Genomic DNA, 26,881 nt, shown 5'->3' on the forward strand with positions numbered 1-26,881 from the left:
CGTATAGCCTCCACAACTGCTTCATTGCGCACAGATCGACCTCTTCCACTTACTGGAAGATCTGACACTCTTCCATGTTCCTCAAAACGGGAGACTAAGTTCCTAATCATGTTGTGACTGGGTCCTGTTCGGACATTAAAATGACGACGATAATTTCGTTGAGTTGTAATAATTGACCTTCCAGAAGAATAAAAAAATTGAATCATCATATGTATCCATGATTTATCTCCAAAAACCAGTAAATAACCTGCAAAAGACAAAAAAATTATTAAAAACAAAAAAGATATAACCATTTTTAATCCCAGTCTTTTTGGGCCACCCTGTATAATCATTAAAGTACCAATAAAGTATTAACATTTTTTACCACAAATGCATTAAACAGTTCTTGTGGTCTTTATGGCAAAGAGATGGAATAACTTACCATTTTTTGGGTTCCACTATTACTTTCAATGCCTACTTGGCGGATTAGCTAATTTCGTAGCATTGACGTGCTACATCTATTCTACCGCATTCACAATAAATGCAATGCACGCTGCAGATTTGAGTTTTATTTTCTGACCTTCTAAGACATTTTACCAGGCTTTTTAAAATTTATATTCAATATCGCGTTATTATTTGCAATATGTAACATTGACTATTGCATTACCAGTTACGACCACACGCGTTGATTCACATGTAGGAACTAATAGGCTAATTGAGTTGTGTCTGCTAGTAACCGTGATGGTAAAAGTGTAACAATTTTAACACTACGCATAGCATGCATGTACCATATATAATAATGAAAGTAACAATAAGGTATTGAAGATAATATCTAAAAGATATTAAAGTTTTTTTTTACAGTCCTTGTGGTCTTTGTGGCAAAAAAAACAGGAACTTATTTTTTGATTCCATCATTATTCTCAATGCTTACATGGCAGACTGGTTAATTTCGTACCATAGTGGGTGCGGCAGTTTCATCTTATATATTATTTAAAAGTTCAACATTATCTTGCTATTCTATTCTACTGCATTCATAATAAATATGATGCAAGCTGCAGGTTTGAGTTTTATTTCATGTCCTGCTAATATATTTGACCAGACTTTTAATATTTTATATTCACTATCGCATTACTATTTGCTATATGAATTTATGCTAGGTGTGCAACTATATGCGTACCGATAGCTTGCAAAAATCAGACACCTATTGCATTTATGCTAGGTTTGCCTCTATAAGTTAATTGTATGGGGATTTACTTTGCTCCCTTTCTTGTCGGTGCTACGCGAGTTACGAGCCGACCGATTTGATAAGTAAAAAAAATATTATTTTTATGGACTAATGTCCATATATGACTTGTTTATTTGCAATCTGTTTTCCAACTGAAGTTACAATTTTTGAGTTATTATGCTTATACTTAACTTTTACAATTGTAATTTAATAATGAGTGCGATAGAATTGCTTACGGGTGCACACGTGTGGTTTTGACCGTGTGAACCTGTCTGGTTTGTTGCTGGGTGTCGAATTGCCTATGAGTATCGATGGGAACCTGCTCCGTCAGCAGGTTTGAGTTGGCGTGTGTTAAGGGGCCAACGTAACTGAGTATCGATGGGAACCTGCTCCGTCAGCAGGTTTGAGTTGGCGTGTGTTAAGGGGCCAACGTAACTGAGTATCGATGGGAACCTGCTCCGTCAGCAGGTTTGAGTTGGCGTGTGTTAAGGGGCCAACGTAACTCCTCCCCCCTTAGAGTAGAGTGACGGCCACAAGGAACTGGATGTGGATGTGGCCGGAACGAGGACATTTGGCGTTGAATGTCTGCGAGTCATCCTTACAATAGCACAAAAGGTTGTCATCATTAGGAAGGCGAGGATTGTTATGGCAAGGTAGGTAAATTTCATGTTGTCATCGGTTTCATTCTCCAGTACGAGGACAGCTTTCTTATTTTCGAAGTAAAAATCGGCTAACTTCTTCAAGTTCAAGGTTTCTATTGTCGCTTCTTCGTCAATTTGGGTAAGGGCTGGTTGGGCAATGTATGTTCGTTCCCAGAACGTGGTGTGATTGTCCAAATACCGCACTCCATTGATGAAGACGTCACATGACCTGTAGCGTAAAAGAGATGTCCCTTCGACTTCGTGGGTTTGGTTACTGCAAGTGGAATTTATTAGTAAATGTTTGACATTGATAAAAATGATATTGTTCTCTTCGATCGGAATAATGGCTTCTGTTGAGCCAACATCGTTGAATAAGCATCTGGAGTGTTTATGATTGATCAGGTTTCCAATACAGGATGATTTGTTCATTTCTTCTTTATACAGCGGGGAGCGGCAATAAAAGGTGTGTTCTATCCTGGGACATGCCTTATCGAAGTATTGAACACTTTTTTCATTGTGGGCTATATACGGTTTTGTAACGATTATTTTTGTTTTATTAATTGGTAAGGGGATAATATGACTGAATTGGAATGTCATTTCTGAGAGGACAGGTATTCTGACGTTAAAAATTATATTACTATGATTGTAATATGCCTGAAGACCGAGAAGTTCAATTTAGGGATTACGTTTAATTTTGCTAAGACGATAGCTTCGGCTAAGTTTGTCAAATGGTCGTTAAGCAAATCTATGTTGTAATTTATCTGTTCCAAGTATTGCATTTCGTTTAGGATGTTTTCTTCTTTCCGAATTTTGTTCGAAGTCCCTTGTGTCAGGTCTGTCAAGTACGATTCTATTTTCTTTTGTTCCATATTAATATGAGAGGTCAAATTTTTAAATCGTTCTATCATTTGCGTATTCAGGTTATGCTGATTTGCAAGGCTAGTCTCTATATTTCGTTTATTAGTTTCTAATTTTTTATTTGCTCGTTTAGTTCCTGGGCATCTTGAGCGTCCATATTCCCAGTGATGAATTTTATTGCAGTACCCAGTCCGTTAATAAGTCCTCTTTTTGTTCTTTTAGAGGGAGTGAGGTTTGCTAATTTATTTTGTAGTTCTTTTAGTTTAAGATTCGTTATCTTAACAGAGTCAGTTAGTTTCCTTTGTCTTAGAAAAATATCCAATACATGAGTGATTTCTTCGATATTCTTTTGATATTCTTCTAAATTTACAATGTGTATGAGGTTGCTGTAAGTCTCGATAATTCTTGCTTGTCCGAGGTTTACTTGTACTATCCCTTGGTCCTGTCTGATGTGGTGTATTTCAATGAATTGAGTTTGTATTAGGCGAAATCTAAAAATATAATTACATTTTCTTAGATTTATGAATTTTTTGTTGTAGTGACTGTTACTATATTATTGTTTTGAACTTTATGTTTTGAGAATCTGGGCGTCATTTTATTCCTCCTGCATTCCTTCCTGTAAATGTCTTCGTTGATTTCAAAGTTTTCAGGTTCATTTCTGCCCGTATTGAGTTTCTCAATTCGGTTCTGTACATCTTTTTCTAATTTCCGTTTGATGGAAGGGTAAAGTAGTTCCTTAAACTCATTAAGTTTACGTAAATAGTCATGCTCATCGGAGAATTTTATATCCCTATCGAATTTATATGTTCGTCCGTGGAATAGTTCGAAAGGTGTCAAATTGGTTGCTGAGTGAATAGCATTGTTGTATGTAATCAATGCTTCTGATAGTATTTCCTCATGATCCTGCTCTAATCTAAGTTCCTTTCTCTTTAACATTACTATTCTGTAAATTTCTGTTATGGTTGAATGCAATCTTTCCACTGGACCATTTCTGCTTGTTTGTTGGAAAGAAGTGGAATGCAAAATTATGTTGTATTGCCTGCAGAAGTCCTTAAAAACGTTACCAGAGAATTCGGAACCCTGGTCGCAAATTATTTTTTTAGGAACTCCGTACTGTCGGAGGAAAGTTTGTAACGATTTTGTTACAGTTAAACTGGTTCTATTTTGGAGTGTGTAGGAAGCTGCGAATTTGGAAAATTTATCTAATACAGTAAGGACATGACAGTGGTTTATGGAATAAAGATCAATATGGATTATATCGAGCGGTTTCTCGGTGGTTTCTGGTATTTCGTATTTTATTTTCGGAGGGCTTCTATTGTATTTCAAGGTCTGACATTTTTCGCAGTTATTTATTGTCTTCGCTATTTTATTCTTTAAAAATGGGAAGAAATACTTTCTCTTTAAATGGAGATAGGTTTCGTTTATACCACGATGGTTACTATTTTCGTGATATTCCCTAATAAGTCTTTCCTGTTCATCGTCCTGTCTTACGTCGGTCAATATTGTCAAACATCTTATTACATTAAATATTTTATTGTGTGAAAAATGTTTTGAATACACTTGCTGTATGATTCTAAATATATCATCATCAGTATATATAGCATTTAGTCTGTTCGGTGCTATATATTCTTTGAAAATATTTGTTACCACATCTTCGTTAAAATGTTGACGCCGAATTTTTTTCCTTTGTTTGTTTCGGAAGATGGTTTCTAAAGTCATTGGCGAACCCGAATTCGATTTTTGTAGTACGACCTGCAAATTAAATTCATTCAGGGGTTTTTCGGAAATGTAGATTCCATCTTCCAAATTTTCTTCCGCTGAGTGTATAGTTGTGCCCTGTGTTCCCTGATCGGACGCAACCTCGTTTATGTTAAGATCGGTTTGCGTGTCGCTTTTTTCGGGTATTTTTACTCTACTTAATGTATCAGCATTTGTGTTAGCTTTTCCTTTTTTGTATATAATGGTGTAGTCGAACTCCTCTAGTTTGAGGCGCCACCTAATGAGTTTGGAATTGGGCTCCTTTAAGCTCATTAACCATGTAAGGGGTCTATGGTCTGTTACTATTTGGAATTTCGCCCAAACAAATAAGGCCTAAAATATTTCGTAGCCCAGATAATAGCTAACAATTCTTTTTCAATTGTTGAGTAATTGCTTTCTGTTTCTGACAGGGTACGGGAAGCAAAGCATATAGGTTTATCGCCACCTATAGGCCCTTGGGACAAAACTGCACCTATAGCGACATTGCTGGCATCGGTCGTCAAGATAAATGGTTTAGAAAAATCGGGGTATTGGAGAATCGGGTCATTAGTCAAGATGTCTTTGCATAGTTCGAAGGTCTCTATATACTGTTGTGTTAGTTCCACGGATCGTCCTTTCTTTAGGCAAACATTAAGTGGTTTTACTAATTTTGCAAAGTCTTTTATAAATTTCCTGTAATATCCTAATAATCCTAGAAACGCTTTTATGTCCCTTTGGGTTTTTGGAATTGGAAATCGTTTTATTGCATCGATTTTATCCGGGTTTGGTTTAATTCCCTCAGTGGAGACTATATGACCTAAAAATGCAAGTTCTTTTTTTAAAAACTCAGATTTGTCCAATTGGACCTTCAAATTTGCTTCCCGTAATCTTTCAAATACATCTTTTAAGCTAGAGAGGTGTTCCTGCAGAGATGTTGAGTAAATAATTATATCGTCTAAGTATACGATCTTTCAGCACATTATCCATTACTCTTTGGAATGTCGAGGGGGCGTTTTTGAGACCGAAGGGCATTCTTAGGTATTCGTAATGGCCCCTTCAACAGTAAAAGCTGTTTTCTCTATATCTCTTGGGTTCATCTCAATTTGATGGAATCCACTAGTAAGGTCTAGTGTTGAAAAGTATAAACATCTTCCTAGTTTGTCTAAGATTTCCGTAATATTGGGTATAGGGTAGCGGTCTGAGATTGATTTTTCGTTTAATTTCCTATAATATATAACGAGCTGCCATTTCCGTTTCCCACTTGAGTCTTTCTTTTTGGGAACTATCCATACTGGGGAGCTCCTTGTTCTAGCATACTCTCTATCTGCTTTTTAACCTCTTCTTTATGAATGTAAGGATACCTGTATGATTTAGTATATATTGGTGCATTATCAGTGGTTGTGATACTGTGTTTTATATTATTTGTGAAAGAGAGTTTTTGTCCTTCTTTAAAAAATATGTCGTTATATCCCTTACATAGCTTCAGGATTTCTCGCCTTTCTTCAGAATTCAAGTGATTCGTGCGAATCAAATCTGATATGTCATTAAGGGATGGAGAGGGTGGGTTTTCTAAATTCCAGTTGTTAATTTCGACAAAGTCGGAAGTTAAGTATTGTCTCACCTTTATAGGTTGATCTATAAAAATAATTTGTTCTCTGTTGGATGTGTTTTGTACTTCCACTAAACTGAACCAATTTTTTGAAGTGTAAAGACCTTCGGATATGCATAAGTTAGGTGCTATTATCGTTGAATTTAAAAAAATATCCCCATCTTGAACATCTACAGGTAGTTTAATCATTAATTTTGAGAGTGGAGGGATTATTCGCCTTTCGGAGGTAAAATTTGGTTTTATATTAATAGGTATAGTAGAGTGAGATGTAGTAAGAGATAAATTTTAAATAAAAAATATTATAAAATTGGACATAATTTCCACTTGTCAGTATAGCATTTAGTATTTAAGGTGGATATTAAGTTCGAGTTTAGAGGCTAAAATCGTAATTTTCATGATAAGTTTTCTTTAATAATCCTTTATATAAAATAACCTTTATAAAAAACTTGGTTTGGGCTATTCTCCATCAAGTTATATTTAAATTTGTACCGAAGACGTATAATTTTATACTTTTCTTAGTGATTTATTTTTAATGTTAGCGGCTAAACTCGAACTTAGTACTCACCTGTAGGAATTGCTGTAACATAAAAAATATAGATTCAAAAAAATGGTTGCATCTCCAACCTGTGATCCAGATGTAGAACAAATATAGATCATCCTATTACCACTCATGTTGTTTTTATGTAAATCAATTAAAAATTCGCACTAATTTTAAACTAATAACAGAAATATACAGTTCCTTATTCTGTTATTTGTCAATAAAAAGCGTTTTTGATTTATGTAACATCACATCATTCACTTCTCAGTTTCTAAATAAATGTATTTTCATTAATAAACACCAATACCGCACGTACAATTTTGCAAAATTTAATCCACGTGTGTACTTCATAAATGCATCAACAGAACTGAATGCAGCAATAAAACTCAAAGACACAAATAGTCATAAAGGATACATACCTGCCGTAAAGAAAAACAACTCCACACACACACGATCCCTTTCTGATCTCGCTATTGCAAGAAAACAACTCTCCCCACAAAAGATAACATACCAACAACACACAACGAACATTCCATTGTCTCTAGAATCAAAACAACCAACAACAGCATAAATGACGCAATAACAAACCCAAACAATCATACGAGATATACACAAAATGTCGCTAAAACCTCCCTCACATGATGCAATGATTTCATTACTCTCTTCTCACTTTATTTTCCAATATCACGTTTATTGATTAGTTGGAATTCTATTTATAAGTTAAGGTAAAATATATACCAAATTTATGGGGAATCTCTAAAAAATGATATACACCCGCAAAGGATTATATTAACTACTTTTTATTCTACTTTATCTAAAATGTTCAATGTGAGGAAAAACACTCAAACATATAATAAAAAGGGAAATAATCTGTAGGTAGCCATCATACGAATCGGTAATGTCGTTAAGTTAATTTTTACTACAATTTTTTTTTTCCATACAAAATTTTTTCTTAGTAAATTGTCCACATTTCGTAGTAAGATTTGTATATTGCCCATGTACTTTTATAATAGAATCAACGATGCATTAACTACTGTGTTGGAAATTTATTTAAGGAAAAATCCTTCCCATTTCGTAGTTAGTGAACTAAAAAACGTTTACTGTTATAAGTTTTCCTTTAGCTAAGTTAATTTTCGTTGTGGTTACGAAAAACGAACTATATTACAGTAAATTTGTTGAACTATGTGAAAGTTAAAATGGTCCTTAAATTTACAAGACACTTTTTTTTCTGTGTACACCAACAAACACTATTGTGTTATTAAACACATAAACGTCTCCAGAGCGCTTCTAAGACGATCTGTACGTATACCCCAGAATTTCCTTTTGAGCTGCAAAATTGTACTGAAATTTCACCATTGTCAGTACTGAAAAATTGTACTGAAATTTCAACATTTCACCACCATTTTATTTTCTAACCCGTCTGCCTCTCTACTAGAACATGAAATTGCTTAAATTATTGTCCACATCATTTTTACGTCATTCCACTTCTTTTAGAAGTTTTTGCTTAAGAGAACATAACGCAGACAATGAGTCTCTTGTTTCCATAGAAATTACAAAATTCTCATATTGCTGTGGCAAACTGGATAACAAAATGATGCACAATAGCTCCGCCTGCATCGCAATGACAATTTCTGCCAAGTTTTCAGCGATTTCGGTGAATTCATTTATGTGACTTACCGTTTCCGATGGATTGTTAATTTTTAAATTTAACAGACATTTTGAAACTTTCGAGTCTTTCACCATCAAACCATCAGCAACACCTATCAATTCAAAACAAAAATATATAACTACTTTTTAAATACTTAGAATTTTACTGTTACGTTTAATTTGTTTGTGATTATATAAATTGTATTAGTTTTACATATTATATACCTAATTTTGCTGAACCATATAACTTAATCAATATATATTCCTATGCTATAATTATAAGATTTATATCTTGTTGTATAGGAAATTCGCATAAATAAAAAAAAAAAAAAAAAAAAAAAAAAAAACTGGATAACAAAATGATGCACAATAGCTCCGCCTGCATCGCAATGACAATTTCTGACAAGTTTTCAGCGATTTCGGTGAATTCATTTATGTGACTTACCGTTTCCGATGGATTGTTAATTTTTAAATTTAACAGACATTTTGAAACTTTCGAGTCTTTCATAAAAAACACAAATTTCCACTTTCTTAATTCTTCATCGCGTAAATATCTTAGCGCATAACCTGTTTGGATATGTGTATTTATTTCAAGCGCAAATTAAAGACTGAATCATAAACATAATAGAGAACTTTATTAGAGTACAAATATCAAATACATGTAAAGAATATAAAGAGATTGAAGCATTCAGTTTGCAATGAGTATTGCCAAACACCATTCAAAAGTGCATCAATTTTAAAAGTGCATCACTTTTAACAGTACGTATAACATGAAATTACACAAATATGTGTTAATATTTTTACCATAAATGTATTAAACAGTCCATGTGGTCTTTATGGCAATTAAATAGAGGAACTTACATATTTTTTGGGTTTCTCTATTAAGGTGGGTATTAACTTCGAGTTTAGCCGCTAAAAACGTCATTTTTTCACGATTACTTTTCTTTAATAATCCATTTTAAGGAATACAAACTGTGTGAAAATTTGCTTTGGGCTTTTCCCCATCGAGTTATAATAAAATTTGCAACAAATATGTATAATTTCATGCATTTTTCTTACTGATTTAGTTTTCACTTTAGCGATTTTAGCGGCTAAAAGTAAAACTATTCCCTTATTACTTCGGTAATAAGAGAGCGTAATAAAACGATGCGATTCGTTCTAAGTTGAGATATCATCTACCCTTTATTATTAAAATTTGGTTATAACATACTTCTTATTGCTATTGCCAAGTGCATTACGTTAACATTTTTCTTACTGATATTACAAAGTGCATTACGTTAACAATATTTTACCAAAAACAAAGCTGGTCTTTAATTGGGTCATGTGAATGACAGAAGCTTGAGTTGCAATTATAGGTTCAATGAACCAGAATTAGAAAATGGAAAGAGGTAAGTGAGAAAAGGTGTTTTGCAATTGGAAAAAGATTGGATTGCAGTTTAAGATTGCAAAATGAACAAAAAGGTAGGTGTGAGAAAGTTTGAATTGAAAAAAAGATTGGTTTGCAGTTTAAGATTGCAAAATGAACAAAAAGGTAGGTGTGAGAAAGTTTGTTGTGCAATTAGCAGAAAAAGGTAATTTTGCATTGGCAAAATTACTTGTAAACTCAACTTATGTTGTAATTCCATTACAGCTAAATGATTTCAATTTTAGCTGTCATAACAGCTAAACTCGAACTTAATACTCACCTTTATTCTTAATGCTTGCTTGGCTGACTGGCTAATTTCGTAGCATTATCTTGCTACATCTATTTTACTGCGTCCATAATAAATGCGATGCAAGCTGCAGGTTTGAGTTTTATTTTCTTACCTATCGCATTATTATTTGCAATATTTAACGAAAATAATTCCTATTTTCAATACGAAATGTGGGAGAATTTTCGGTTGATATCCAGCCGTAACAAAACAGAAGATCTGCACACCAGCTTTGCCCGTCCAAAACCAATTTTATTCACCTCCATTATGTCCACAACGTTGAATTTTTCCAAAACTCTCGACAATAAAATAGTCATGGGTTGTCTGACACCGTCCTTGTTGATTGTGTCCTTATACACGATGTATGCACCCTTGTGATTATAATTATATTTCAACATTGTCTGCGCATTATCTCCACTGATAGATGTTGTAGTTTGTGATAAATTCAACTTCTGCGAATCTTGACTGGCTTCCAATGATAAGGATCATTCCATCCTGCTTTTCTTTAGCCGGCTGCTGCTACGGCTTCTGTCCCTGTCCCCTTGGAACGTTCTCATTCTGCTCCTGTCAGGCGGTAAGGTGGGACGGTTACCACGATCACCCATCTTTACCACACATACAAATTGTATATGTGCAAAAAAGGAAAGTAAAACTCTGGTAAACTATAAAACCAGAATAGAAAAACCAAACGCGAAAAAATAGTCTTAACAAAAAAAGTTATGTGATTGCAGAACAAGAACCGTCATTTATCGACGCTTTCAAAAATGCTACAACCGTATAAGAGCGATCAACGTTGGCGGCACGAGCCTATACACACAACTGAAAGAATGATCTTCATTTCATTTCAAGCGTTGATTCACAGGAGCTAATAGGCTAAATTGAATTTTGTCTGCTAGTAAACGTGAAAGTAAAAGTGTAACAATTTTAACAATACGCAAAACAATAGAGGAACTTTTTTTAGTTCCATCATTATTCTCAATTCTTTCATGCCATACTGGTTAATTTCGTAACATAGTGGGTTGGACTGTTTCATCTTATATATTACTTGAAAGTTCAACATTGTCTTGCTACATCTATTCTACTGCATCCATAATAAATGTGATGCAAGCTGCAGGTTTGACTTTTTTCATGCCCTGCTCTGACATTTTATCAGACTTTTAATATTTTATATATTTGGCATTCACTATAACCGAACATGCGTACCGATAACTTGTAAAAATCACACGCCTTTTGAATATATGTTAGGTTTGTGTTGGTTTTTGCTGTTTGGTAACTCCTTTGTTGTATATTGTTAGATGTTAATTTAATTATAGGTTCTCCGTTTATTAAGCGTTAAAACGCACCGACCGGTATAGGAAGTTAATTCACTTATTTATTGAATTGTTCTTTTCGTTTATTTTTCTTTATATTTTTTCGAGTAATTTTTTTTTCATATCAATTAAACACCAGTTAGGTAAACGGGATACCGACTGCACCAGTTATGTGTACACCCCGTGTTGAAAATAAAAAAAATGTTGTTTTCTGGACGACTGTCATATGACTGTTATATGAAAGGTTTACAGACTAGCTCAGCATGTTTGAGTTGGCGTGTGTTAGGTATGGAAAGTTTTATAAGTTAATTGTATGGGGATTTACTTTGCTCCCTTTCTTGTCGGTGCTACGCGCCTTGGTTGTTTAATGAAAATCTTGTTGATTGTTTTGCGGTGTTATGCACCACATTCTCTCTGTTGATTGGAATATGATCCTCTTGTTGAAAGTTGATTGAGTTCACTGGACTGATGTTGTGGTGTCAGCGGAAAGTTGGAAGTGGTTTTGGTATGACACAGTGGTGTGGTTGGATTAAGGTGTTAACTTATATACTAGCTCAGCATGTTTGAGTTGGCGTGTGTTAGTTATGGAAAGTTTTATATACTAGATCAGCATGTTTGAGTTGGCGTGTGTTAGGTAGCCATCGTAACTCGCGCGTTTGAGGCATTCCGTGGCATTGCACAATCTGTGGGAATTGTCTTGTCAGCATTGTCCCAATTTACCTGTTGGTTGCTTAATATTTCAACATACGACTGGTGTGAATGTGGGTGGTGTTAATTCCCCTCTTAAATACAATTGCCCTCAATTGTCTCTTTTTTTGTTTCAAAAATATGGGATGTCATTCAAACGTAAATTTGATGGAGTTCTGCTGGCTAAGATGACTGTGGGTGCATTGGGGAATTTTCTGTTTGTTCGCAATGGTCCCGTTCATAATGGAATGATAAAAGCCAGGAGTATCAATATAAGAGTTGAGGATCCATTTATAACTGTTCCTAGCTTAATTGGCCGTATTTCATGAGTGTTGTTTAGGTGGAGCTCATTCAAACTTTCTATCGTTAGCAGATTTTCAAGGTTTTTCTCTTCAGGTGCGGGTTGAAGCATAGCGGAAATGGTTTTTATTTTTGGGGCTTCTAAATTACGGTACGTTCTCCCTTGTGCGGTGATTGTAGAATTCGTAAATTTGACTAAGAACGTGCCTGCAAGAATGCGTCTCACTTCATTTATTTGAACAGAATCATTATAGTTGTTTAATAATATTACTCCGTGGTTTAAGTTTTCTATTGGTGGAATGTGTTGACTGTTGATGTAGGTGCATGAAGATTGTAGACTATTGATGATGCGAGGTATGCAGGTATCATTACTTATGTCTATTACATCAATATTATTACATATTTTAATTGCATTTATCCTTTAGTCCGTACATTTCTTTGTCATTCTTAATTATTTCCTTGAAAGGCAGTTTTATAATTTTATTATTATTCTTGACTGGTCGAATTATAAAATTTTCATAGATTTTTTTACTTGTTAAAGGAATTTTAATAGAATACAGTGATAGTTGAATTACTATACATAATCTTCACTTCGACGTATGCCACCGCCTCTTCTACTGTTGCAAATGGCATATTCTCTTCTTTTAATTTTTCCATTGCTAATTTAATTGAAATTTTATTCAAAATTAATGAGTTTATTATTCCGTTTTTTTGCCCATTGTATGGCGTAATTAATATTAACTAATTCTTTTATTATTCTTACACGATTTTGCAAAGTTAACGCTATTTCATTTATTAAATATTTGTCCTTGCCTATAGTATTTGACATTCTATTAATTATTTCGCTTACATTATTTAGTCTCTCACTAACTATCTGATTTATTATTATTTTCTTATTATTATTTTCATTCAAATCATTTATATTACATTTTAGTGCTTCAAAATCATCAAATTCTGGGGTACGGCTATATATTTCCATGCTTTACCGATTAAATTTATTGATCTCTTTTTTCTTATACTATTATTACTATTATTATTATTATTTATACTATTGGGTGAGGGTATAATATTTTGAATTAAGTCAAAGGTTTGGGATATTTCTTGAGTTAAGACAGGATAACAAGGATTGAATTTCGGGATATTTTTTTCAACATAGGTTTGGGTTTGCTGTAAGAAACTGTCATAGGAGTTAAGGTCTATTGTGTAGATTATTCGAAAGGTTCCGTCTCGTATTTTAGTTTGTCCGTTATAGATCAGTATTGAGTGTGTTGACGTTTAGTCTAGAATCTCAACTTCGGCCCTGCATAATGTCAATATTAACCTGTAATAATTAAAAAAGAAAATAGCATGTCTTTATTAGTCCTTCGTGGACTGTTCGTCCGGATTTAGTCTTTACTGTCGAGTTTCCGTTCGAGGAGACAATTTCCTTTTCATATATAGGAGTCAATTTATTTCCAGTCCTTTTATTAATTCTGACATAAATTTCTTCTACTTCTGAGTACATTTTAAATGGACTTCTTTTACGATTGTGGTAAACAAGGTCTTGCGTCTGTTTTTCCTGTAATTTCTGTATAGTCTCATTTTGGAAATTTTCAATTTGCGCTGGGTCACTGCTAACCCTTCTTCCAAATAGTACTTCGACAGGTTTTCTTCCTGTTGTAGAACGCACAGACAAATTATATTCTTTCAAGATCTCTCCAATAACTCTTCAAAAGTATTGTGAGCCCTTTCCGACTTCAGACAACGCATTATTTCCTGCAATGTCGAATGGAAACGCTCCACTTGCCCATTTGAAGTGCTTGTATAGGGAGGTATTCTATAAACTTCGAAGCCAAGTTCGTTTTCAACCATATGGTTGATCGAGGCAGAGTTAAATGATTTTTCATTATCAATAATAATAATTATGCTTTCGGGTATGAGAAAAAATAAAATGTCTTAGCGGTTGCCTAATATCTTCGGCCGCTCTGGACTTGATAACCTTAGTCATTGCAAATTTAGAAAACTTAAGAAATCGGTGATTATAGGTAATGAAAATATCTAAATGCACAATTTGTACCGGAAATTTTGCCTGAATTTTTGGCTTAGCCGGATGACGGTCATATTTATTTTCTCTATATTTTGATAGCCATGGTAAAAATGTTGAACCGGTCTATGAGAAAAATTATTGTTTCGGTAAGCAGTTGTATGGGGTACTGGATTATGAAGCGAAAAATTATTATTTCTATAAACGCTTGTCTGCGGCTGTGGAATGTGAGCCAGTTGAGAAAAAAATGTTCGGTGACCCGGATGGTCCATTTGCTGAACATTCCTCCTCGGCACGTATCGCGGTTCTTGTGGAATTTTACTCGCATAGTTGGAGCGGAAATCCTGATTCTCCAACTTCAGACATAAATGAAGGGCCTGTGGCAAATCTTTCGGCTCTTTCATACCTAGGAGACGTGCTAGATCTCCTTTGAGGTCTCGTACAAATGTGTCGAGTGCTTTGTCTCGGTAAGTCTGAGTTAAAAGTTGTAATGGTTCATCGGCTAAATCCATGGAACCAATTTTATTCAGAATAAAGGATAAATGAGTGTAGACTTTTTGATAAAAGTCTTGCACCGTTTGATTTCCTTGATATTCTAATGTGCGATTATCCCTTTTATCCGCGAAATGCAGAGTAAGGCACTTTGAAATTGCCTTCCAATTCAAAGGAGTGTTATAAGACTCCAGAGCAGTATCCGCACTGCCTGTAATCTTATTTCGAATTGTATTTAAAATGCCATTATATTTAGAGGTGCCTCTAATAGGCTCGTAGATCTGGAGAACCCGATCTACGCTTTTCCTCCAAGAATTGAATTCTTCTGAATTCCAAATTCTAAAATTCTGAATTCTCCCAAACAGCGAACCACGTCAGGGATTTTGTCTAGGTCCGTGAAGTCGTTCATATGCGCAGGATCAATGGCTTGATCCGAAAATCTCGAAAAGTCTGTATTTGTAGTAGTTTGGAATGCATTTTGGAACCGAGATTCCAATACGTTGTGGATAATTTCCGTAATTGTCGAAGTCATTTGTTGAGTGGATAGGGTAGGAGGTTGTGAAGGAGTCGGAGGAGGTTGGGGAATTGAGGAGCTCAAGACAGATAAGGCTACTACTTGGGTTTGACATCTTTATTTTTTTTTTCTGAATATAATGCGAGTGAAGCACAACACTATTTTTCTCTGATTTACAATTTATTAGGGCAATAATATTTCAATATATTTTTTTGTTTTAAAATATAAAGATTTGGATTTATATATATATATTTTTTTTTCACTTAAAAGCTTATGTTTAATTTCTTGATGTTTCTTAGTTAATTTTACACTTAAAACTTTATGTTCTTAGCTCAATTTTTCTTAATTATTTTAGTTTTTTTTATTGAACACTTAGACTACCGTGAAGCGGCTGGCGTATTAGAACTACGGTCCCTTTTACACTGAAGTTACTAGGGGGCCTCTTTCTTCACATGAAAGTTTTTTTCGGGTTCGGAAACGAAGTCAGTTCCTGGCTTCCATGATAGAATCTTTGTACTGATCCCCAGTGGCTAAAATGGAATCCGTCCAAAAACACTGTTGGAGCACAACGTACAATATCGGTGTTATCGAATGCTTTTTCGATGTCTATACAAGCACCAACTATCGTTTTCTCCGCTTTCTTGTGAATTTCTACAGAAATGATTAGATCATTTATAAAATTCGTTGTCGTTGACTTACCCGTGCTGAATGCAACCCTGTAGGTCACAGGGTATTATATTATTTTCCTCAATGTGGTCTTGTAGGAGTTTCTTAATGGCGGATTCCAGTACCTTCTGCGATGTACACATCAAAGCCACAGGTTTGTAATTTGTGATCAATGAGGGGTCTTTACCTCTTTTATGTATCGGGCCTACACGGATTTTTCTCCACTTCTCCGGAAATCTTCCCTGCATCCAAGTACTGTTCAAAACATTGAGGTATCTATTCCTCTCCACATAATTCAAACACGATAACATCTTGTAACTTATGGAGTCAGGGCCAGCAGCCGAGTTGGAATTTCTACTCTTAATCTCACTCAAACTCTCATTCATTCCCGATATTTCTAGTGGCGGTTTTTCTTCTACATTATTTACTAACAGCGCAGGTTTTGGCGGCTTTCCTATATTTGACGAATGCGTTAAAAATTTTGCCACTTTGTCTGTTTTTGTTTGAATTTCTTTCTTATCTTTATCCCATTGTCTCATCACATTGATTTCCAATTGCAGAGCCATTTGATGACCTATAAACTTGGTCTTCTTCTAAAGCCATTTTGTGCTCTTGCATATTTCTCTTGGCGTTTTGTTCCCCTCTCTGAAGATTAATAGTAACTTTTGGAAATGAATTTCGCAGACTCAACAATGTTATTGGTAATGTTATTACTTGTCTAGGCGTTATTTTTTTCCTCTTTAACGGTGGAAATTTTGCATCTATATTTTCGCCCAGGATTTCAAATCTATTTGTAAAGACCGATGAATATTTAGTGACTGCCTCTGCGTGTTATGTTCTCAATAGTCATTATTTTTTTAATTTGATAAGCCTTTATTCTGGCTGGACACTTCCTTTCAAGTGGTGGGCGGTGGTCCCCATTACAATTTGTGCATGATGGTATATCCGCACAGGCACCATTCGCTGCCTGAGGGAAAACGCACTTCATGCTGTCTTCTGGTGGCAATGAACCGAAAAATGATTGATTCTCATACATGACTAAATTATATAAATTGTTGTACCTCCTTCTTTTAAATTCGAAAAATTTTAACGGTTTTCAGTATTTCCAATCCTTGGAAAAATAATTTGATTCTCTTGGTTGGGATACGTTTCTCCTTTTCGTACCTAGTCACTCTAAGAGCCTTCAATTTATCTATATCAGATTCAATTGCATTCGAAAGTTCTTGTCCCGCAATATATTTTCGTACCTGGTCACTCTAAGAGCCTTCAGTTTATCTATATCAGATTCAATTGCATTCGAAAGTTCTTGTTCCGCAATATCGGTTGGTTCATGAGGGAAGTTGGAATGAGGGAAGATTTTTGGTTTGTACTCATGACCAATTAAGTCGCTGCTTTTAGTAGCCGCCTCTCCGCTTTTAAACAAGACTTTGGCCCGCGCAAATCCTATTTGGAAAGCCTGAAGTACGTCCTGAGCATTGAGTTTTAAGAATTAAGAATTCTTGAAAGATAATATTTATCCCAATTCTTTCTCCCCCATTATCATCTCTATCAACATATAAATTAACGAATTTTAAATTATTTCGTTTTAAAAAAAAATGTTACTTCAGACCAACACAAGGTCTGATGTTTCCTTTATTGATTATTAGTCAAAACTCTACTTAAAATAAAATTACATTCTTATTTATACTAATATTCTGCTAGTTTTGCTTTGTTTGTAAACGGTATGCGTTGATGTTGGTCATTTACCGTTGAGGTGTAAGTCAGCATATTATTGTTGAATGTATTGGCCGCTGATGTAGTTGCCAATGTTGGTCGCTGATTGGCCGTAGAGGTTTGATTCAGCATAATAGTTGGAGTTGGTTTGGCATATGGGTTATTAACTTATACAACATAAGGCCCCTTGTTGTCACTATCATACATATTATCTATAATTCTCTCACCAGTTTTAAACTCGTATATCACAATTGGAGATAATTTCAGTACTTGTACTTAAATGTATGACTTGACTTTGGCTACAATCAACGTCTTCCTGTTGCTGCGTGTGTGTGTGAATTTCAGCTGCTTTATGACTGTAATTCTGCGTATTCATGGCTGCTGCTTCATTTTCATATCTTGTCCGTTTTGAGGTATCACGAATTCTTGTGCTGATTCTACTTCTAGATCTTGCGATGTGTTGTTTGCTTGCTGTCTTGTCAAAAAGACGGGAGAGTATCTACTCCCTCCTCTATTTTCTCTGCTCTCTTATTTAACCCTTTGTTGGTATTTTTCTCTTTTAACACACACACACTTAAAATTTGGCTTCACCAAACAATAACGGTACACAAGATTCAAGTTGAATGTTTGCTTTTTCTTTTTTCAATCAAACTTTAAAGAATTTATATTAGGGCTGTTTTATTTTTGCACTGATAACCAGTGCAAAATAAAACGCAAAAAGTTTCAGTTCAAATTTCGATTTTGGTTGGCAACACTTTCACCCCAGCTGTCAAAATGAAGTTTTTTTTTTAGAGTCGATATAGCCATGTCCGTCTATCCGTCTGTCTGTGAACACATTTTTGTTCGCAAAGTACAGGTCGCAGTTTTATTCCAATCGACTTCAAATTTGGCACAAGTATGTGTTTTGGGTCAGAACAGAACCCTATTGATTTTGGAAGAAATCGGTTCAGATTTAGATATAGCTCCCATATATATCTTTCGCCCGATATGCACTCATACGGCCCCAGAAGACAGAGTATTACCCCAATTTGGTTGAAATTTTGCACTAGGAGTACAATTGGTAGTATAGTCAAATGTGCAAAATTTTATTGAAATCGGTTCAGATTTAGATATAGATGCCATATATATTTTTCACCGATCTGGTCATAATTGGCGTGTATATCAACCGATCTTCCTCAAATTCCGTACATCCGAATATTTTAAGAGTCTCGAAAAACTTGCAAAATATCAGCAAAATCGGTTCAGATTTAGATATAGCTCCCATATATAGCTTTCGCCCGATTTACACTCATTTGCCCACAGAGGCCAATTGTTTGCTCCGATTTAGTTTTGCATAGGGAGTAGAATTAGCGTTGTAACTATGCGTGCCAAATTTGCTTGAAATCGGTTCAGATTTAGATATATCTCCCATATATAGCTTTCGCCCGATTTACACTCATATGACCACAGAGGCCAATTTTTAACTCCGATTTAGTTGAAATTTTCAACAGGGAGTAGAATTAGTATTGTAGCTATGCGTGCCAAATTTGGTTGAAATCGGTTCAGATTTGGATATATCTCCCATATAAAGCTTTCGCCCGATTTACACTCATATGACCACAGAGGCCAATTTTTAACTCCGATTTAGTTGAAATTTTCAACAGGGAGTAGAATTTGTATTGTAGCTATGCGTGCCAAATTTGGTTGAAATCGGTTCAGATTTAGATATATCTCCCATATATAGCTTTCGCCCGATTTACACTCATATGACCACAGAGGCCAATTTTTAACTCCGATTTAGTTGAAATTTTCAACAGGGAGTAGAATTAGTATTGTAGCTATGCGTGCCAAATTTGGTTGAAATCGGTTCAGATTTGGATATATCTCCCATATAAAGCTTTCGCCCGATTTACACTCATATGACCACAGAGGCCAATTTTTAACTCCGATTTAGTTGAAATTTTCAACAGGGAGTAGAATTTGTATTGTAGCTATGCGTGCCAAATTTGGTTGAAATCGGTTCAGATTTAGATATATCTCCCATATATAGCTTTCGCCCGATTTACACTCATATGACCACAGAGGCCAATTTTTAACTCCGATTTAGTTGAAATTTTCAACAGGGAGTAGAATTAGTATTGTAGCTATGCGTGCCAAATTTGGTTGAAATCGGTTCAGATTTGGATATATCTCCCATATAAAGCTTTCGCCCGATTTACACTCATATGACCACAGAGGCCAATTTTTAACTCCGATTTAGTTGAAATTTTCAACAGGGAGTAGAATTTGTATTGTAGCTATGCGTGCCAAATTTGGTTGAAATCGGTTCAGATTTAGATATAGCTCCCATATATATGTTTTTCTGATTTCGACAAAAATGGTCAAAATACCAACATTTTCCTTGTAAAATCGCCACGGCTTAGTCGAAAAGTTGTAAAAATGACTCTAATTTTCCTAAACTTCTAATACATATACACGCAAAGAAAAAAAACGTTTGGAAAACGTGTACCGAAAACGTTTTTCTTTTGTTAGAGTTTTTTGAATTGCTTCGAAAATTTTAAACTTTTATCACCAAAAAAATTCGTTTGTTACAACATTTTTATTTTTTCAATAAAAAAAGTTATTTTTGAAATAACAACACAGTCCATTTCGTTTATATCAAACACTGTTCTTTTCTGACTTTAGGTCTTTAATAAGACACATTTTACAGTTCAAATTTTAATATAGTACAATGTAATGTTAAACATTTTTTCGGAATCTTCCGAATATATCTGGAATGTATGTAAAAAAAAAACAAAAGCAAAAAAAAAAACTTTTGCCGAAGCAGGGCTCGAACCCACGACCCTTGGCATGAGAGTCGGACGTAGCTACCACTGCTCCACGGTGTCAAACTAAATGTTTGTTTCTGTTAAATAAACTTTGTTTATTCGGTTCGTGGGCGCCGCAAGCTATGCTATATAAATATAACTTATATGGATATTTATCTATTGATGACCATAACAGGTACATAGCTCAGTGGTTAGTGTGTTGGCTTACAATGTGCATGGTCCGCGGTTCGATTCTCCGTCCAGGCGAAAGGTAAAAAAAAGTTTAAAAATTTATAAAATCGTATAATTTCTTCTACATTGTTGGTATTACAGGAAAAGGTGTTAAGAACTAAAAATCCTCGTGGATGTGAGAAAGATGTGAGGGACAATGCAATTAGCAAGAAAATAATGTTTTTTTTTGAGCTAGTTTTTATGAAATTGTTTTTACATCCTGGAAAAGAATAAACGTTTATCACAAAAAGTATATACTTTTCTTCCAAATACACTTCCTTACAGCGAAAAGCAAATGAGAAACGAACTTTGTTTGTCTAAAATTTCGTTTGGGAGGAAAGAATTATTTTTTTGCGTGTATATCGAGCGATAAATCATAAATAAACTTTTTCGAAGTTTCCTTAAAAATATATACCATTTAAAATTATACTTGTCAAGTTCGTCTAAGTTATGGAGTCCATTGAGACCATGCAGTCATTTAAGATTTTGGTTTTGTTGATTCCTTCCCTCAATCTAAAAAAAGAATTTGTTTTATATTTATATATAATTTATATTTATACTAAATCTCATTACAATAAATACCTTCCTAATAGCATCTATTACGGCTTCATTTCTTTGCGCCATAATTTGCAATTTTTCTTCCAAGTACTTTTGATACATTTCTTCTCGGCGCTTGGTGCTATCCGTTTTCAAACGTAACTTTTCCTCTAAATATTTGTCCTTGGCAGACACTTTACATTTTTTTGTTGTTGGTACCGAAGCAGTTTTATTCAGGTTTGTCTCATTTGCATTTTTCTCGTCTTCTGCAATTTTCTTTGCCGCCTTCGAAGTTGTGGGTTGGGAATATAGTGGAGTTTCATATACAACTTGGCTATATTCATATTCGTCCTCGAAGAGAATTTCAATAGACATATTTTCATAAGATTCCACTGTTATTAAAACATAAAGAAAGAGGTGTACGCTTAGCTATTTAAGCATTTGTTAGACAATAGTTCTATCTTTCCATAAGGGTCACAATTTTATTAAACCCCAATAAAAAGCACTGAATTCACTAAAATACCTGAAAGTTTTGAAGGAGTACATCTTTGTTCTATTCCTACATCTAATGAATGTGAGTTGGAAATTGTTGGCTGCCTTCCAAACAACTCCTCCAATTCATCCATATATGGAACACAAGTAGCACCAGCGCCTGTGCGTCCAGCATTGTCTTTTGCAGATTTATAGGCCCTTAATAAAGATTTCATTTTATTTTCCAGGCTTTCTGGCGTTATGCTGGAATCCTAGTAAATGGGATGTATTAAAGAATATTAAATTGTAAATATGACGCTAACCTTAAACCCTTGAAAAATCATGTCATCCAACATACATGAATAGGCGCTTATTTTTCTACGAGGATTTTCAAAATCCTCTTTCCTTGCTCTATAGCACGATAAAAAAGGAGCGTTTCAGATTTGGTCCACACTTTTCGTTTCCTATAATTTATAAATAAATTATTAAACAAAATCTAGAAATATTTCTTGTACTTACAATTTCTGCGACATGTTTGTTATTTATTTTGGTTTGACATTTGATATTTTCAATAGTTGCCAATCCAATTTTTGTAGTTGCCAATCCAATTTTTGTAGTTGCCAACTCATATTTTGACAACTATAAAATTATCTTACCATGGTAACTCTGGTGCGACTTGCACTGATAGTTGCACTGGATAGAACACCAGTGCAACGAATCTCATACAAAAGTTCCATCCAGTGCAAAAATAAAACAGCCCTATTGTTTTGCTTCAATTCAATGATTATAAAATATTGTATTTGTTCACTGTCTTGTTGTTTTATTCAACACAGTGTTATTTGTTTGTTTCGAAGATGTAGCTATTCAATTAGATCTATTTGCTGTCACGTTAATCGATCGGCTTTCGAGATGAGAATCACGCAAATATTTTGCAAATTATTTTGAAATTTCGATCCATGTGCGTGTATGGGTGAATGAGAAAGCCAATGCTGCCAATTTTATATGTCGTGCACTACCTAATTAATGTCGCCAAACGCCTAGTTGCTGTACAACCTATTACAAGTGTGTAACATGGGGGCGATCCGTAACATAATCATTATTTGTTCACCGAAGGAAAAATATTAGCTATATGTATTTTAATAAATAGCAAAAGGTATCAAAACATTGACAAAGAAGCTTTTCGATGCGCTTTGCGGTTGACACCTTTGGTTTCAAAAAAAAAAAAAGAATAGTTCTTATTTACTATATAAAAATCCTATAAAGAAAACAATTTGTTTTTACTTACAAATATTGATAAAGGGAGAAATTTTAATAGACCCCCTCCCCCCTCCACCCAACAAACAAACACAAAACAATACAATTGTCATGTCTGAAATTTTTTATAGCATTATACTAAATTATAATTATGATGATGATCATTACAACTTGTCATTTTCAGGTCAATTATATTTACGCGTACATTATACTAAACGTGAATTCGACGAATTACATAGATTATTAAAAACATCATATAAATATTTTTACAATAGAAAACCAAAAACAACACTATAACAAAAAACGTTTCATATATGAAATTGTATTGTGTTTAAGACATAAAAAATTTTGCTATTAAATCAAGCTACCATCTACATCTATTCACTACAAAAAATATATAGAAGAAACAATAATTAAAAAGAAAACTTGCCATTTTCGTTTGCAATAATTTGCAAACATTTTACAATAACCTGTACAAAAAATAAATATGGAAATTGAAAAATAAAAAAAGTTAAAGTTAAATATTTTATAACAAATGGAATTTTATTAAATTTCCTCTCATAATTCCTATTCATTATATGTATATATTGTGTAATAAATAAATTATAATTAAACCAAAAAAAAAAATTAAATCATCTATTAAGGTTTTTTTTTTGTTTGTTTTTTTGGATAACTATAATATTTAAATGTCCCAAATCTTATATGTAAATAAAGCTCTTTATAGAGTAAATCCTCTGAAATTTGTTTTTTTTTTTTTTTGTATTTAATAAAGCAAAACAAAGTATTCGAAGATGATTTTATGAACTAAATTAGTTTAAAACAAAACAAAAAAAAACTTGCAAACATACTCAAATGCATACCATTACATTATAGAATTGTAAAACAAGCGACGAAACAGTATAAAAAATTGCGAATATTAAAAATATTGTTATAAAACATAAGTATAAAAAAATTAAATAATTCACAATAAAAACAAAATTGTTAACATAAATACCTAGTATCCATTATTAACATTCATTGTATTTATATAAATATTTATTACTCTACCATCGATATAAATATATATTCAAATACCTACTTACCATCATCCATTAGTTCCAGCCTCCCCCTTAATAAATTGCTAGCAAATCAATATTTAAATTATATATTATTTTAATTAAATGAAATGACAGAAAAAAAAAACAAACGAAATAAAGACACAAATTAATAAAGAAATTGTATGTTTTTTTATTTTAAATATGATTTTACTCTTTATGGTTTTTTTTCTGTTATTGGAATCCCGTCCAAAGAAAGAAATTACATTAAAAATATTATAAAATTGTACACTGTTAAACAAAGGTATAGATAAAGTTATACATTCGTTATTGTATTGTTCCTTTTCCTCTATACACCAGGAAATGCAAACAACTGAAGTAAAATCTTAGACGTTGAATAAACGACATCCCATTATCGGCAAAACCCCTGCCTCCTGATAAAAAAAAGAAAAACTGGTGTAATGGGGTATAAAAATTACACTTGTTCTCTAAACGTTAACAATTTTAACTTTCGGCGATATTGCAAGTTTCCACATGTTTCCAGATTAAATAGAAAATATGCAGAATTTATTGCTGATACAAAAGAAAAACGAATTTCCTCGTGACCAAGCAACAACAAAACTAAGCTTGATAAGCGATGGCAACACTATATCATTTTCCGCCAAGGAATTAGCATCAGGGATGATAAATGATTTTCACGAAAAAGTACTAAAAATGTACTTTTGGAAGCCAAAAGATGCTAAAATTACATAATATAAAATTTAAAGACTGTTGTAAGAGTATACAATAAATCTAGACCGATTTGGACATTTTTTTAGATTTTCTTCTTATTTTGCAAAATTTTATTTCTATAGAAAATTTTGTCAAAATTTTATTTCTATAGAAAATTTTGTCAAAATTTTATTTCTGTAGAAAATTTTGTCAAAATTTTATTTCTATGGAAAATTGTGTCAAATTTTTATTTCTATAGAAATTTTTGTCAAAATTTTATTTCTATTGAAAATTTTATTTTCATAGAAGATTTTGTCAAAACTTTATTTCTATAGAAAATGTTGACAAAATTTTATTTCTATAGAAAATTTTGTCAAAAGTTTATTTTAATAGAAAATTTATGAAGAAATACCTCTTTGCAAAATCTACAAAATCAAGAATTCTACCAATCTACAAAACAGTAAAAAAAATTGATCTTTTTTAGTAGAATTCTATCAACTGTAGCAACCGTCGCAAGCGCTGGCTGTAAGCATTATTGCTAAATACGTCTCCTGGGCGCTTCAAATATATAATCTATCCTCAGTGTGGCGGAAAAAAATCACATTTCACATTTGCGGACGAATGTGGTATAGACAATATTCCTCTCAAAATAGAAATAGAATAATTCTACATAGAGTTATTGTGATGGAAATGTACCAAATGGCTCGCGGTCGTGCCACGGTGCTTTTTGCAGTGGAAATGCATAAAAAAACACAAAAGTGTCAACTTTACCAACCCTGATTAGAATAGATTTTAATTTAGCTAGCGGTGTGTCGCTAACATCTATTTTAATCAGGAATGGAAAATACAGTTTTTAAGAAAGTACAAAAATGGTATTTTTTTGAGCGAAAAAGTACTTTTCACTAAATTTCAAAAAAAATCCCATTGGGTGATTATTGTCAAGTGCTCCGTTAGACTGAATTTAAAGCAAATAAAATTTTGTTTGTCAACTTCTCAATAAAAAAATGCGAAAATTATCTATAGAAATAAAATTTTGAGAAAATTTTCTATAGAAACAAATTTTGACAAAATTTTCTATAGAAATAAAATTTTGACAACAATTTTCTATAGAAATAAAATTTAGACAAAATTTTCTATAAAAATAAAATGTTCACAAAATTATTTTTCAGAAATATAATTTTGACAAAATTTTCTATAGAAATAAAATTTCTACAAAGTTTTCTAAAGAAATAAAATTTTGAAGAAATTTTCGAAGAAATAAAATTTTGACAAAATTTTCTATAGAAATAAAATTTTGACAAAATTTTCTATAGAAATAAAATTTTGACAAAATTTTCTATAGAAATAAAATTTTAACAAAATTTTCTATAAAAATAAAATTTTGATAAAATTTTTTATAGAAATAAAATTTAAAAAAAAATTCTATAGAAATAAAATTTTGACAAAATTTTCTATAGAAATAAAATTTTGACAAAATTTTCTATTGGAAATAAAATTTTGAGAAAATTTTCCAAAAGAAAAAAAATTTACAAAATTTTCTGTAGAAATATAATTGTGACAAAACTTTCTGAAGAAATAAATTTTTGCAAAATAATATTTTTTGGTAGTTTTTGGTTCGCATCGATAACTTCTCATCTAGAAAGTGTTCGTGTGCAAGCGTAATATAAAAACGAGTGATTTTTTCGACTAAAGCATTGTTGAAATTGAATAAATTGGTGTTTTTGACTATGACTTTTACAAAATCGAGATTTTATTCTCGCATGAACTTGTCTGTTTTGCCAAATTTGTAAAAGATTATTAGCAAATAAGTTTGTTAAAGCACTTTCTCAAAATATTAAAATATTTTGTCAAAACTATTGTCTACACAAAAGGTACTAAATCATTCGCGGGGGTACTACGGTACTGAGCAGGGTGGAAAAGTATTGAAAAAAGTACTATTGTACTGCATTTTCCATCCCTGATTCTAATCCCTTGGAGGAAAATGGTACAGTGTTGCCATCGCTTAGCATTTTTTTTAATTAAACATTAGACATTGTTGTTGCATGGTTACGTGGCCATTTTTTTATCTTCAAATAACTCAACAAATAACAAGTCCAATATTAAACACAAATATCATACTATATTTACATAAAAACAAAACACTCGGAAACAAGAAAAAGAGGAAATTTTTTCGCCTATCGCTATTGTTATATTCACACACTCAGCCAAAACAGCTGATTTTCCTTTA

The 26,881-nt window shown here is 33.1% G+C and overlaps 2 protein-coding genes across 5 annotated transcripts in view; one reads left to right on the top strand and one right to left on the bottom strand.

Annotated features, from left to right (window-relative positions):
• Nucleotides 1–24,124, top strand: part of lmgB (lemming B) — a 93,589-nt gene extending 69,465 nt beyond the window's left edge. Inside the window, exon 5 of one of the 2 annotated variants that reach the window (XM_075293773.1) lies at nucleotides 23,682–24,124. The gene's annotated coding sequence lies outside the window, so the exon portion shown is untranslated. Of the gene's footprint in view, nucleotides 1–23,093; nucleotides 23,273–23,681 lie in introns of those variants that run through there. The other variant, XM_075293772.1, reaches the window with a different exon arrangement.
• LOC142223971 (uncharacterized) lies at nucleotides 20,923–22,135 on the bottom strand. 3 transcript variants are annotated; one of them, XM_075293775.1, is made up of 4 exons: nucleotides 21,979–22,135; nucleotides 21,708–21,927; nucleotides 21,230–21,576; nucleotides 20,923–21,160 (listed from the first exon to the last, which is right to left on the bottom strand). In XM_075293775.1, the coding sequence occupies exons 1-4, from the start codon at nucleotides 22,009–22,011 to the stop codon at nucleotides 21,122–21,124; spliced, it is 639 nt and encodes a 212-aa protein (XP_075149890.1). In that variant the 5' UTR covers nucleotides 22,012–22,135; the 3' UTR covers nucleotides 20,923–21,121. The 3 variants fall into 3 exon arrangements, with proteins under 3 accessions (XP_075149890.1, XP_075149891.1, XP_075149889.1); XM_075293776.1 differs by lacking the exon at nucleotides 20,923–21,160 and having other exon boundaries at nucleotides 21,173–21,576; nucleotides 22,014–22,135; XM_075293774.1 differs by lacking the exon at nucleotides 20,923–21,160 and having other exon boundaries at nucleotides 21,173–21,576.
• Nucleotides 24,125–26,881: the final 2,757 nt, after the last annotated feature.

This window comes from Haematobia irritans, chromosome 2 (genome assembly GCF_050003625.1).
Source record: "Haematobia irritans isolate KBUSLIRL chromosome 2, ASM5000362v1, whole genome shotgun sequence".
NCBI classification, from domain to species: domain Eukaryota; kingdom Metazoa; phylum Arthropoda; class Insecta; order Diptera; family Muscidae; genus Haematobia; species Haematobia irritans.